Source organism: Castor canadensis, chromosome 11 (assembly GCF_047511655.1).
Source record: "Castor canadensis chromosome 11, mCasCan1.hap1v2, whole genome shotgun sequence".
In the NCBI taxonomy this organism is placed as follows: domain Eukaryota; kingdom Metazoa; phylum Chordata; class Mammalia; order Rodentia; family Castoridae; genus Castor; species Castor canadensis.
The window spans coordinates 48,668,681-48,681,775 of NC_133396.1; the positions used below are offsets into that span (position 1 = coordinate 48,668,681).

At 40.0% G+C, this 13,095-nt stretch overlaps 1 protein-coding gene across 1 annotated transcript; it reads left to right on the plus strand.

Annotated features, from left to right (window-relative positions):
• Positions 1–11,675: 11,675 nt before the first annotated feature.
• On the plus strand, positions 11,676–12,623 carry LOC109680875 (putative olfactory receptor 3A4). The gene has a single exon (XM_020155525.1). The coding sequence runs from the start codon at positions 11,676–11,678 to the stop codon at positions 12,621–12,623; it is 948 nt and encodes a 315-aa protein (XP_020011114.1).
• Positions 12,624–13,095: the final 472 nt, after the last annotated feature.

The window sequence follows — 13,095 nt, forward strand, 5'->3', positions numbered from 1 at the left end:
TCTTCTACCTTCCCATCTTATGTTATGGGATGTCACTGATGCTCTGTCATTCTCTTTTGATTTCTCTCTTTCCCCAAATTCCATAGAGTAGTTCCACTGTTAAGAACATGTTCTACTTCTGAGTTTGAATATGATCATACTTGTTTTTATGTTTTTATGTATATGTTTATCTTTGAATCTATCTTCCACAATCCTGGCTACCTTCACTTACCATGATGCTTTCCACTTGTATCCATTTACCTTCAAACCACATGTCATTATTCCTTGTGGCTGAGTAATACCACATTGTGTATATATACCACAATTTGTTCACCCATTCATCAGTTGTAGGGCATCTGGGTTGTTTCCCAAGCTTGGCTATTGTGAATAGTGCTGCTATGAACTTCGGGATACAGGTGTCTCTACGGCATCCTTTCTTATATTCTTTGGGTAGATGTCCAGGAGTGGGTATCACTGGATCTTATGCAGTTCTATCTCTAGTTTTATGAGGAATCACCATACTGCTTTCCTTAGTGGTTGTCCTTATTTGCAATCCCACCAGCAGTTTATAAGGGTTCCTGTTTTGCCACATCCTCATGAGCACTAGTTGTTGTTATTGCCCTTGATTGTGGCCTTTCTAACTGGGGCAAAATGAAATCTAAGTGTTTCTTTCATTTGCATCTCTTTTATAACCTGGGAAGTTGAACTCTTCTTCATGTATTTACTGACCATTAGTTACCTCTTCCTTTGAGAATTCATGTTTCTTCATGTGCCCATTTCTTCACTGGGTAGTTGATCCTATGGGGAATGAGTTCTTTTGAGTTGCCTGTGGATCTGGATATTAGTAGATGGCAAACATTTTCTCCCATTCTGAGAGTTGTCTCTCGAGTTTGGTGACTGTTTTCTTGGCTGTGCAGAAGCTCTTTAGTTTTATGCAGTCCCACTTATTCATTGTTACTCTTAGATGCTGAGCCTTTTGAGTTCTGTTTAGGAAGTTTTTCCCTATACTTATCTGTCCAGTGTATTTCCTACTGCTTCTTGGAGTTGTTTCAGAGTTTCAGGCCTTATATTCAAGTCTTTGATCCACTTTGAGTTCATTTTGGTACAGTGAGAAAGACAGGGACCTAATTTCAGTCTTCCACATGCGGATATCCAATTTTCCTAGCAGCATTTGTTGAAGAAGCTATCTTTTCTCCATCATGTGTTTTGTGCTCGGTTTTTGAAGATCAGTTGGCTATATGCATGGGTTTATATCTGGATGTTCTGTTCTGATCCACTGGTCTTCCTGTTTTCCTGCCAATACCATGCTGTTTTTACTGTGATGACTCTGCAGTATAGTTTGAAGTTAGGTATTGTGATACCTCCAGCATTGGATTTTTAGCTCAGAATTCCTTTGGCTATGCAAGGTCTTTTTTGTTTCCATATGTGTTGCACAATTATTATTTCTCTTTGTGTGCATAAAGTGTTTAGAATTTTGATAGGGTTTGCATTGAACATGTGGATTGCTTTTGGTAGCATGGCCATTTTCAAAGTGTTGATTCTACTGATCCCATGAGCATAGAATTTTTTTCCATTTTCTGATGTCTTCTTCAATTTCTCTTTGTAGTGGTATATAGTTTTCATTAAAAAAGTCTTTGGTTTCTTTCACTAAATTTATTTCAAGGTACTTTATTGTTTTTGAGGCTACTATAAATGCAATTGTTCCCCTTATTTCTTTCTCATTCTGTGCATTTTTGGTATATAGAAAAACTATTGACTTTGGTATGTTAATTTTGTATCCTGTCACTTTGCTGAAAGAATTTATGATTTCTAATAGTTTTCTGGTAGAGGTTTTGGGGTCTCTTGGGTATAGGATCATGTCATCTACAAATAGTGATTGTTTGACTTCTTCCTTTCCTATTTGAATCTCTTTGAATTCTTGCTCTTTTCTTACTGCTATGGCTAGGACTCCTAAAACTATATTGAATAGGAGTGGAGAAAGTGGACAGCTCTGTCTCATTCCTGACTTTACAGGGAGCAGTTACAGTTGTTTTCCAGTTAGTATGATAATGACTCTAGGTTTTTCATATATAACCTCTATTGTGTTGAGGAACTTTCCTTCTATTCTTAGTTTATTAAGGGTTTTTATCATGAAAGAATGTTGGATTTTGTCAAAGGCCTTCTCTGCATTTATTGAGAGGATCTTATAGTTTTTGTCCTTGTTTCTGTTCATATGCTGTATTACATTTGTGGATTCACATATGTTGAACCATCCTTGTTTCCCTGGATTGAAAGTGACTTGATTACTGTGTATGATCTTTTAACACGTTGTTGAATTCTGTTTGCCAGTATCTTGTTGAGAATCTTTGCATGTGTATTCAATAAAGATATTGGTCTATACTTCTCTTTTCAGGTTATATCTTTATTGAGTTTCAGAATGAGTGTAATGCTGGCTTCATAGTCATTAGTCTGGTAGTGTTCCTTCCCTTTCTGTTTCCTGGAAATGTTTGAGTATTGGTGTTAGTTCTTTAAAAGTTTCATAACACTCGGCTGTAAATCCATCAGGCCCTGGGCTCTTCTTTGTAGGGAGACTCTTTATTACTGTTTCAATTTCATTTCATGTAATAGGACTATTGACATGGTCAATATCTTCTTGGTTCAATTTTGGTTAACATATGCTTCCAGGATTTCATTGATTTCATCTAGATTTTCTAGTTTACTTAAATATGTTTTCAAAGTGCTCTGTAATGATTCTCTGGATTTCATCAGTATTTGTTTTTATTTCCCACTTTTTATCTCTGATTTTATTAATTTGGGTCTTCTTCTCCCTCTGTTTTGTCATGTTGGCTAAGGGTTTGTCGACCTTGTTAATCTTTTCAAACAACAACCTTTTTGTTTCATTCAGTCTCTGTATAGTTTGTTTGGTTCGATCTCATTGATCTCAGCCCTGATCTTTATTATCTCTGTCTGCTGGCTTTGAGTTTAGTTTGTTCTTGTTTTTCTAGGAGCTTAAGGTGAATAATTAGACTGTTTACTTGATACGTCTCTGTTTTTTTAATGTACATACCTATAGCTATAATCTATCCCCTTAGCATGAACTTTGCTGTGTCCAACAGATTCTTGTAGGTTAGATTTTAATTTTCAGGGGACTCTAAGAGCTTCTTCATTTCTTCCCTTATTACTCTGGTCACCCAGATTTTTTTTCAGCAGTGTGTTTTTCAGTCTCCATGTGTTTGAATATTTTATGGGGTTTCTATTGTTGTTGAGGTCTAGTTTTATTCCATTTTGATCTGATATGAAGCAGGTGGTTATTTTGATTTTCTTGAATTTATTGAAACTTGTTTTGTGTCCTAAAATATAATCTATATTGGAGCAAGTTCCATAAACTGCACAAAAACAATGTGTATTACCTAGTTTTGGGGTGAAATACTCTTTAGACGTCATATATCTAGAGTAGCAGAGTAGCAGAGTAGCTCTGAAGTTTGTTTGTTAAACTTTTGTGTGGATGACCTTTGTATTGGTGACAGTGGGGTATTCAGGTCTCCCACTATCACTGTGTTAGTGTCCATCTGTGGTTTTAGGGCTATTAGAGATTTTTTAATGTAGATGGGTGCCACTTCATTTGGCACATATATGTTAAGGATTGATATTTCCTTTTGATGAATTGTTCCTTTCATTAATATGAAGTGATCATCATTGTCTCTTCTGCATGATTTTAGTCTGAAGTTTACTTTGTCAGATATGAGTATGGCTACTCCTTCCAGTTTATGGGATTCATTTGCTTGGAAAACTTTTTTCCATCCTTTGACTCTAAGCAGTGTTTATTTTTTTCAGTCTCTTTTAAGCAACATATGGTTGGGTCTTGTTTTTTAACCCAATTTTCTATTCTATGCCTTTTGATTGGGGCACTGAGGCCATTTACATTCACTGTTAAAGTTGCAAGGTGCCTGTTGTTTCCAGTCATTTTTATTCCCTTACTGTTTAGTTTTATCTATTCTTTTTTTACTGGTCTTCTTGCTCAAAAGGGTTTATTCTTTTTTAAGTCTTCCTGCCTCACTCTAGCTCTTCTTCTATATGTAGAAGTCCTTTGAGTATCTTCTGTAGTGCTGGCTTGGTGGTCGCAAATTCCTTTAGTTTTTCCTTGTTGTGGAAGGTTTTAACTTTTCCTTTAATTAGGAATGATAATTTTGCTGGGTGGACTAGTTGAGGTGGTCAGGTGCTTTCTTTCAGGGCCTGAATTATGTCTTTCCATGGCCTTCTTGAATTTAGAGTTTTAGGTGAGAAATCTGCTATTTTTCTAAAGGGTTTGCCTTTGTATGACTTGTCTTCTCGCTTTTGCAGCTTTTAGAATTCTTTCTTTGCTCTGTGTGCTGGGTGTTTTGATTATGATGTATCTGGGGGTGTTTCTTTTTTGGTCCTGTTAGTTTGTTGTTCTGTCAGCATTGGGATCCTGGGTGGCTCTTTCTTGAGGTTATAGAAGTTTTCAGCCACTATACTATTTTGTAGGCTGTCAGTGCCTTTAGTTTATATCTCCTCTTCTTCTTCTACACCCATGATTCATAGGTTTTGTCTTTTCATGGTGTCCCAGATATCTTGCATGTTCCATTTGTATTTTCTTAGTCTGCTTTCATGGTCTTTTACCTTTTGGTCTAATTCATCTACTGTCTTCTGTTCCTTAGACTCTATTTTCAACTTTTTCTACTCTGCTTGCCAAGCTTTTGATTGTGATATTATAAAAGATATTGAGTTATTTATTTTGGATTGATTATTTTTCAAGGTTTCCTTATCTTTATTGATTTCCTCTTTCATGTATTGGATTATCTTCTTAATTTCATTCATCTGTTTGTTTGTATTCTCTTTGAGCTCATTTAATTGTTTATTCATGTTCTCTTTGAGGTGAAATAACTTTTGTGCTTCTTTAAGGTCATTAATCATTCTTATATTGTGCTTTGGAATTCATTATTTGAAAGCTCGTCCTCTATGAAGAACCTCAGTAGTGGAGTTGGGTTTTGACAGAAAGTGGTTGTTTTGTGTTTTCATTCTGCATTGAGGTTGACACAACTAGACTTGTTTTTGTTATGGCTTTAATCCCTTGTGCCTCTGTAGTTGGGGTTTTGAATTTTTTCCCTTAGAACTCTGGCAGTAATCCTCAGAGAGGGGTATGCTGGATATTTTGTTCCTTGAAGGGTTCTTTTCTCCACCCTCAAGGGGACTGGAGTTTTCACTCTTTGATGGGGTGTGGGTGCTCTCCTGCATTCACAGTGGGGAGCACTGGGTCTCTGTGCACTGTAGTGGGCAGGCCTCATAGCACCAGCAGAGTAGCAGGTTTTCATCAGTGGAGGAGATGGGATTCCAGATCTTGAACAGGAGAGATGTGGCTCTCCTGCAAGGAGGAACAGTGTGAACTGCTGGGCTTCTGTGTACCTTGTGGTAAAATGGGTTTCTGGTGTCACCTGCAGAGTAGCAGATTATAGCTTTCCTCCCCTCAGTGAGGAATCTGGTGTTCTTGCACTTTGACAGAGGAGAAAGGGCTCACTTGCTGTCAGGGACAGTGGGGAGTGCTGGGCCCCATTCTCTGTGGGGAGAGAAGCATCCTGGTGTCAGCAAATAGCCAAGCCTGGAGTCTGGGGTCCCCTTAAGTGTGCAGTGATGGACTTCTGGCACTGAGTGGGATGTTGAGGGTACCCATCAGGCAGCAAATCTGGTGGGCTTCAATTGTCTGGTGCCCACAAGGTAGTAGAGGCCCTGGGACCTATTTGTGTTGGTGCATGGGCTGCCAGGAACCATGGCAGCTGCTGCAGGCACAAGGAACTTATGCATGTAAGCAGTGAGAGCACTGAGGCCTACTTGCTGGCTTTTGGCAACTGTTTCAGGCACAGAAGAACCAAACCTGCCGGAAGTGAGATTTCTTGGGCCTGCTTTCCAGGTGTGGGGTCCAGAAAGGCAGTGCAGTAGTGCTGCAGGCACAAAGAAACCAATCTTTCATGTAGCAGGAGCCCTGGGGCGTACTTGGCAGCACAGGCTCCCGGGAGACACAGTAGCTGCTGCCAGCTCAGGGGAACTACAAGCCTGTGGTTGGTAGAAGTTCTGGGTCCTTAATGTTGGCCTGGGCTTCCAGGAGCACATTCCAGTGGTGCTGCTACCAGCTCAGGAGAATCAACCCTGCAGGCAGTAGGAGTTATGGGGCCCAATTTTTGGCCCAGTCCTCCAAGAGCACAGTCCAGTGATGCTGCTGCCAGCACAGGGGCAACCAAGCCTGCAGGCAGCAGGAGCCCTGGGACTGCTTGCTGGCACTGATCACTAGGAGCCATGGCAGCTGCTGCTAGCTCAGCAAAACCAAGTGTGCAGGTGGCAGGGTTCTGGAGTCTGATTACCAGCACAGAAATCAGGGAGTGCAGTTCAGTGACACTACTGCTGGAAGGAAACCTGCTGGCATGTGCCTTCTTTTACCCATGGAGTAGCGGTAGCTGTGGGTCCTGCTTTCACAGTGGTGCAGCATTCCCTGGTGTTTCATGGTAAAGATAGTAGATCATGTAGTAGAGGAAGAGGCGAGCTCCAAGTTCCCAAGTGTGCTGGGAAGCAAGACTTATCATCTAGTGAGTCTTTCTTCTCATTTTTCCTGTGGTTAGTTGCTTTTGTATTTGTGGATTCAGAAAAGGCTTTGCTTCTCACTGGTTATGGGACCCTGTGCTTGCCTTCTCTGTCCCTCCAGTCTTCCTTTTTCAAGATAGTTAATCACTGCTGGGCTATAGGGATATCAACAGTATGCCATCTTGCCCCTTGCCCCAAGGCCTGTATTTGTGACTTACTGTTCAACACTTTATTTAGATTCTGTCCATTTCAGGCTTCTGTGGTGACTTGAGTTCTACCTACTACCCTAAGGCCATGCGCAGATCACAACAGGAGAGAGACTGACTCACACAGAGCTGGTCTCAGCAGCACAGAGTCACCCAAAATATGGAGCAGCCAGACTCTAGAAAAATTCTTGCACATGTGCCTGAGATATATGCAAGAGTATTCACAGAAGCAGTGTCTTCAAGTGGAAAAGAAATGATAAATCATGTTATATCTATACTGTGCAATGCTATATAGTCTTAGAAATAGATGAACATCTGTAGGTATCACAGCAGTATAGTATTGAGTGAAATAAGTGATCTAAAGGAAAATAACTATTGGATTAAACTCTCTTTTCCTTGAACCCAGTGTGAGAGAGGAGGTGGGCTAGAACTGATGGCTCTAGAAGGTGAGTTTTCTCTTACCCTCCACCCATTTTCATTGGATTTGGGATTGTCACTGTGGTTTGTCCTATAACAGAAGGCACTTCTGTACTTTCTTCATGCTGGCCTTGGTGGGCCACCCCCTTCACTGCCACATTTGTCTAGAATCTAAGGTGAAATAATTTTGGTTCCCTAGCTGATAGCACTGCTGTATATACAATATTGTCATATTGCATATTGTAGTTGTGCTGTACTTTTGAAATACAATAAAATGAAATAAATAAGTTGTTTTATTAGTCAAATAAACAATGATAAGAAAGAGAAACATGGTAGACTCTTTCAGCTCTGTTGATACCTGATGTGTAGGCATTGAGGCAAGGCCATTCTGTTGGTTAAAATCTCTATCACTATCACCTATAAATAAATATGGTACAATCACCATCACTACCATCATTGCCATCATCCTTGTCAATCATCCCTATATACTGAAGAAATTTGTTTCCCTCCAACTTGCTGATCTTTATTACATGTAGGCATTGAATTTGCCATGTTTACATCATGAATGTCTCTTCTGCTTTCCCTCCATAGTTAATTGAGTAAAATACCTTTCCATTAACAAACAAGCCACCAAGACTTGGAAATACTCAAAACTCCCTTTAAAGCAAAAAATAACTGAAGAATATGAAGAATATAATGAAGGGATTTGGAGAATGTATGCTTTGCCTCCTGTCTCCTACATTAAATTAAGCATTTAAGTAATGTTTACTTTTGTTATGAGGTAGTAGGAAAATAGTCTTGAGACTATAGATTATCAATGGATGAAGAAAGATCCATGCACAACAGAAGGGTTGGAACTACTTGGAATATAGGAAAAAATCAGAGATGCAAAGATAATAGTGAAAAACAGGAGATTAAATATCCAATAATTAAGTAAATTATCGCACATGCAAATGATTGTGCATTAGAAAGTCATAATGTTTTGAAGGATAATATGTTACATGAAGATCATAATATAAAGAGTGTTTAAAAAGTGAAAATAAACTTTCAGTTTATTTTCTTGTAAACAGGATAAAGTGTTGAAATGTATGTGCATAAAATATGTGTGCATGCACAGACACAGTGGTTTGGTGATAACTATTTGGATAACACCTGCCTTCTTCAAGGGATGGTAAGGTCCATGTGAGCTGGGACTACGTCTCTCTTAGGTAACCTCTTTTTTGGGGTGGGGGACAGGTACTGGGGTTTGAACTTAGGGCCTCATGCTTATGATGCAGGAGGGCTACCATTTGAATCACACCTCCATTCCTTTCCTTTCTTTTTGTTTTTTACTTTAGTTATTTTAGAGATAGGATCTCATTTTCATCCAGGCCACCCTGGATCATGATTACCCTATTTTATGCTTCCTGCTATAGCTGGAATGACAGGCACATACCACCACAGCCAGTTTTTTTCTGTAGAGATGGCGTCTCACACACTTTTTTGCCTCAACTGGTCTAGGGCTGTGATCCTACCTATCTCTGCCTCTAAAATAGCCTGGACTCTACAGGGGTGAGCCACTGGTGCCTGGTTTTAGCCACCTCTCAACTATCACATTACTTAGCTAATTTAATAGTTCCTCAATAAATGGACAGTACATGCCCATCTTCATTAAGGTGAGAAGAAGCATCTGGCTTGGAGGTTGAAGAGTTCTGAATATTACTTCTTGCCATGTTTTAGTAGCTTAATAAGAAATTGGTTCAGCAGCTCAGTGGAAGAACGGACTAACAGTGCCTGAGCTCTGCTGGTGGCCCCCATTTTGACAAAGTTCCTTATCCCAGAAACAACGGTTGTTATGCAGTTGCCTACACACTCCAACCTCCAGTTCTTGTAACTATGAAGAACAATTGTGTGTGTGTGTGTGTGTGTGTGTGTGTGTGTGTGTGTGTGTGTGTGAGTATGCTACTCTTCAATTCCTTCCTCTCTTAAAATGATGATGGCCTGGGCTAAACCAGAATTCCCACATAACAACCCTGTCCCCAATACTGTGTGACTTGATACACTGTAACTTTCAGAAAATGTGGGATATATACACAATTTGTCCATGAAAAGGAAGAAATCTTCTTATTTGCAGAAAAATGAAAGAAACTAGAGGATATTATGCTAAGTGAAATATGCCAGACACAAAAAGAGAAGCACTGTATGTTCTCTCCTATATGTAAAAGCTAAAAAGCAAAAGTCAAAGTAGAATAGTGATTACTAGAAATTAAGAAGGGAGTGTGGGGGTGGATAAAGGTAGGTTGAATTTTATCAGTGTGTGCATGAAAACATCACACCGAACCCCATTAATATGTACAATTCATACATGTTAATTTTATTTTAAATTAAACACACTGGTAACAAGCATTCTGGTTAATAATAAGAGCTCATAAATATTTGTTAAATAATGAATTTTCTCATATCCATGAAGATTACACTGGGAAATATCTTGAGAAATCCAAGACATTTTAAAGATTGTTATGTCTTTGGCAGAGTTAGGTGTTTACCTGGTTCTGGTTCCCCTGGAAGGTGTTAATTTCTGAGGCCTCCCAGGGGATAGCAGTGGGGAGGAAAAAAATCCCAATATGAAAGTTGTTTGTCCGTTTGCCTCTCTGTCCTTTATATACTTTCCCCTCTGTGATGGATGCTTGGCCCCTTCTGCCCAAGAAGTGCTGACCCTTAACTGGGTGAGTGCAAATACAAGACTCTTTTGTTTCATGGTCAAATAAATATTATTTTTGGGCCATAGAATGTCTTCTTCCTTCCACTAGAAGACTGTTGTAGGAATGGGGTGCCTGACGGTGAGAAGGTAGAAGAAGGGAGGAGACAGTGAAGACTAAGGTTTTGAGTCACACTAACTGAGAGCATGGTAAGACTGTTATCAAAATGTTCAATCAGGAACAGACAAATAAGGGAGAAGGTGGTTCAGCTTTGGAGAGGCTGACTTTGAGGTACTGGCCATGTCCATGCAGACAAGTCCAGACTCATTGATGGTGGTTGACCCTTTGTGAATCTGAGAACATTGTTCATCAGGAAATGTCTTCCTTTGTTTATGCCTTTTATCCTTGGGTATCAACAGTTCCAGCCTTTTCTATGTGAGTCAGGCTCCATGTGACTGACTTAAATGTCTACACCTCACTAAAGTGGATCACTGTGTATTTTATTATTGTCACCACTTTGGGGCTGGAGAGGCATCATCCCAGTGTCCACGTGCATGGGCTATTTTCAGCTCTGTAACATGCTCTGGTCCTACCTGGTCAGTAGGCCCATGATACTACATAGGTTAGCTGATATGTAATTAGACTAAGGAGACTGAAGAGCAAATGCTTTTTGGCATTGGAATGGGAGGCTGAGGGTTGTTCAGGGTCTGGGTATCTGCTTGCTTAAGACTCTAGCAGTGAGAGGCTTCAATGAATATCCAGTGATGCAACTCAACTGCATAGCCACTCAATCTAGGAACTTGAAACTTAAATTCTTGCAGTGCTCATCAAAATGTCAGTACATTGGAGCCCAGTTGCCCCAGATCTAAATGGAGAAGTACAACAAAATCTTACTACTTAGAAAATCTAAAAGTGTAGTTCTTACCAGCCCTGGAGTTGGAAATATCTTCAGTGATGTGTCTTCATTTAGTTTTACTGTTTTTCATTGCACTTCACCTTTCCCTGGAAAGTCCTGATCATATCTCATAGACTCATAAGTTAAAAGTTCAATAGTATGCACCACTGTGATTATCTCACTACTGCCATCACTTACAGTCAGCTCTCTATCTGTGAGTTCCACCAAATTCAGACAACAAAAGACTGAACATATTTAGGAAAAATTGCATCTGTATTGATTAAGAACAGACATTTTTTCTTGTCACTATTCCCTAAACAATACAGTATAGAAATATTTACATAGCATTAACAGTGCATTAGGTATTATTAGGGTATGTGTAGTTTGTATGAAAATACTATGCCATGTTAAATAAGGGATCTGAATACTTATAGATTTTGTTATCTGAGAATTCTGGAACCAAAACTCTGAGGATACCAAGGACAATGACACATGCATATGGAGTACAAGTTGGGGGGACCATGTCTCCCCCTTGTCTTACACTTCAGTTTCACACTGTGGGATCTTGCGTACCAAAAAGTATGTCCATGCCATTATCTGCAGACCTGTAATTTCCTTCCTGGAACTTTGGCCTTGGGAAAATAGTCTTTCCCTCTATCTTCCAATGTCACATTTGTCTGCTTTTTAATATATTGTTGTGGGAGTCTGACCAATGCCACTACTCTTGCCCACTAAGAGTCACGAGTCATGTTATCATGTCTTTTCCTATATGTCTCCATCTTTAACTGTTTTCTTAAATTTTATGTGCCTTTGCATCTTGGCCTCTGTTGGACATTGCTACATTGATGTTTTTCATCAAGATGTCATTTTCCTGTCATTAACTTTTTTACCTTCGAACTTTGTTTAGTCCAGTGCTGTTGAAAAAGAACCATGGATATCGGAGCCTTAGGAAATGATTCATTTGTGACAAACTTTGTCCTGTTGGGTCTAACCAAGACTCCAGTTCTTCAGTCCATCATCTTTGTCATCTTTCTTCTTGCTTATGAAGCTACCATTGGTGGCAATTTCAGCATTGTGGCTGCCATTTTTATTGAACCTAAACTCCACACTCCCATGTACTTCTTCCTGGGAAACTTATCTCTACTGGATGTTGGATGTATCAGTGTCACTGTCCCTGCCATGTTGCAGCATTTCATATCTAAAGACAAAAGCATTCCCTATAGGGCCTGCCTTTCACAGCTCTTCTTCTTCCATCTTCTGGCTGGGACAGATTACTTCCTGCTGACTGTCATGGCTTATGACCGCTATCTGGCCATCTGCCAACCCCTCACATATAGCACCCACATGGGTTGGGGAATCCAGAAAGCCTTGGTGGGCATGTCATGTGTTTTTTCCTTCAGTAACGCATTGACACAAACTATTGCCATATCTACTCTTAAATTCTGTGGCCCCAATGTGATCAATCACTTCTACTGTGACCTTCCCCAGCTCTTCCAGCTCTCTTGCTCCAGCACACAACTAAATGAGCAGCTGCTCTGTGTAGCAGCAGCATTCATGGGTGTGGCCCCCTTAGTCCTTATCACTGTGTCCTATGCTCATGTGGTAGCTGCTGTGCTGAGAATCCATTCTGCTGAGGGCAGGAAAAAGGCCTTCTCCACATGTACCTCCCACCTCACTGTGGTAGGCATCTTCTATGGAACAGGAGTCTTCAACTACATGAGGCTGGGTTCAGTGGAGGCCTCAGACAAAGACAAGGGCATTGGCATCTTCAACACTGTCATCAGCCCCATGCTGAACCTACTCATCTACAGCCTTAGGAATCCTGATGTTCAGGGTGCTCTATGGAGGGTACTCATCAGCAGGTTAGCTCCCAAGTGATACTCCCTTCCTCTGGCTTTCACCAATGTCATGGCTCCCCTTATTGCTTCTAAAAGGTATTAGGATACACGTGAGCATAAAGAAATGGGGTCACATTCTCAATCATCAGAGAAAGTACAGTAAAAATAATGACATCTATCACTTCCATCACAGATTGTCACTAGCAAGGCACTATGCTAAATGACTGGCCTCTAGTAGCCCTTTTGATACTTACCTTATGAGTTATTTAGATTTCCAATTGTAGATTAGAAAATTGAACCTCAGAGAGGCAGAGTAACTTGCCCAAAGTCACATGCTATTGAATGGCACAGCTGGGATTTAGACCTATGGGCAAGCTATATCTGTAATCGTTGCTTATCAAGAATAAAACATCATTTCAAGGAGGAAGTGTAGTTAAGGTGAAGAGGTGGGATGCACAATGAAGAGTTAGAAGAGATAGAAAAAGAGTATCAGTGTGATGGGAAAAACTAAG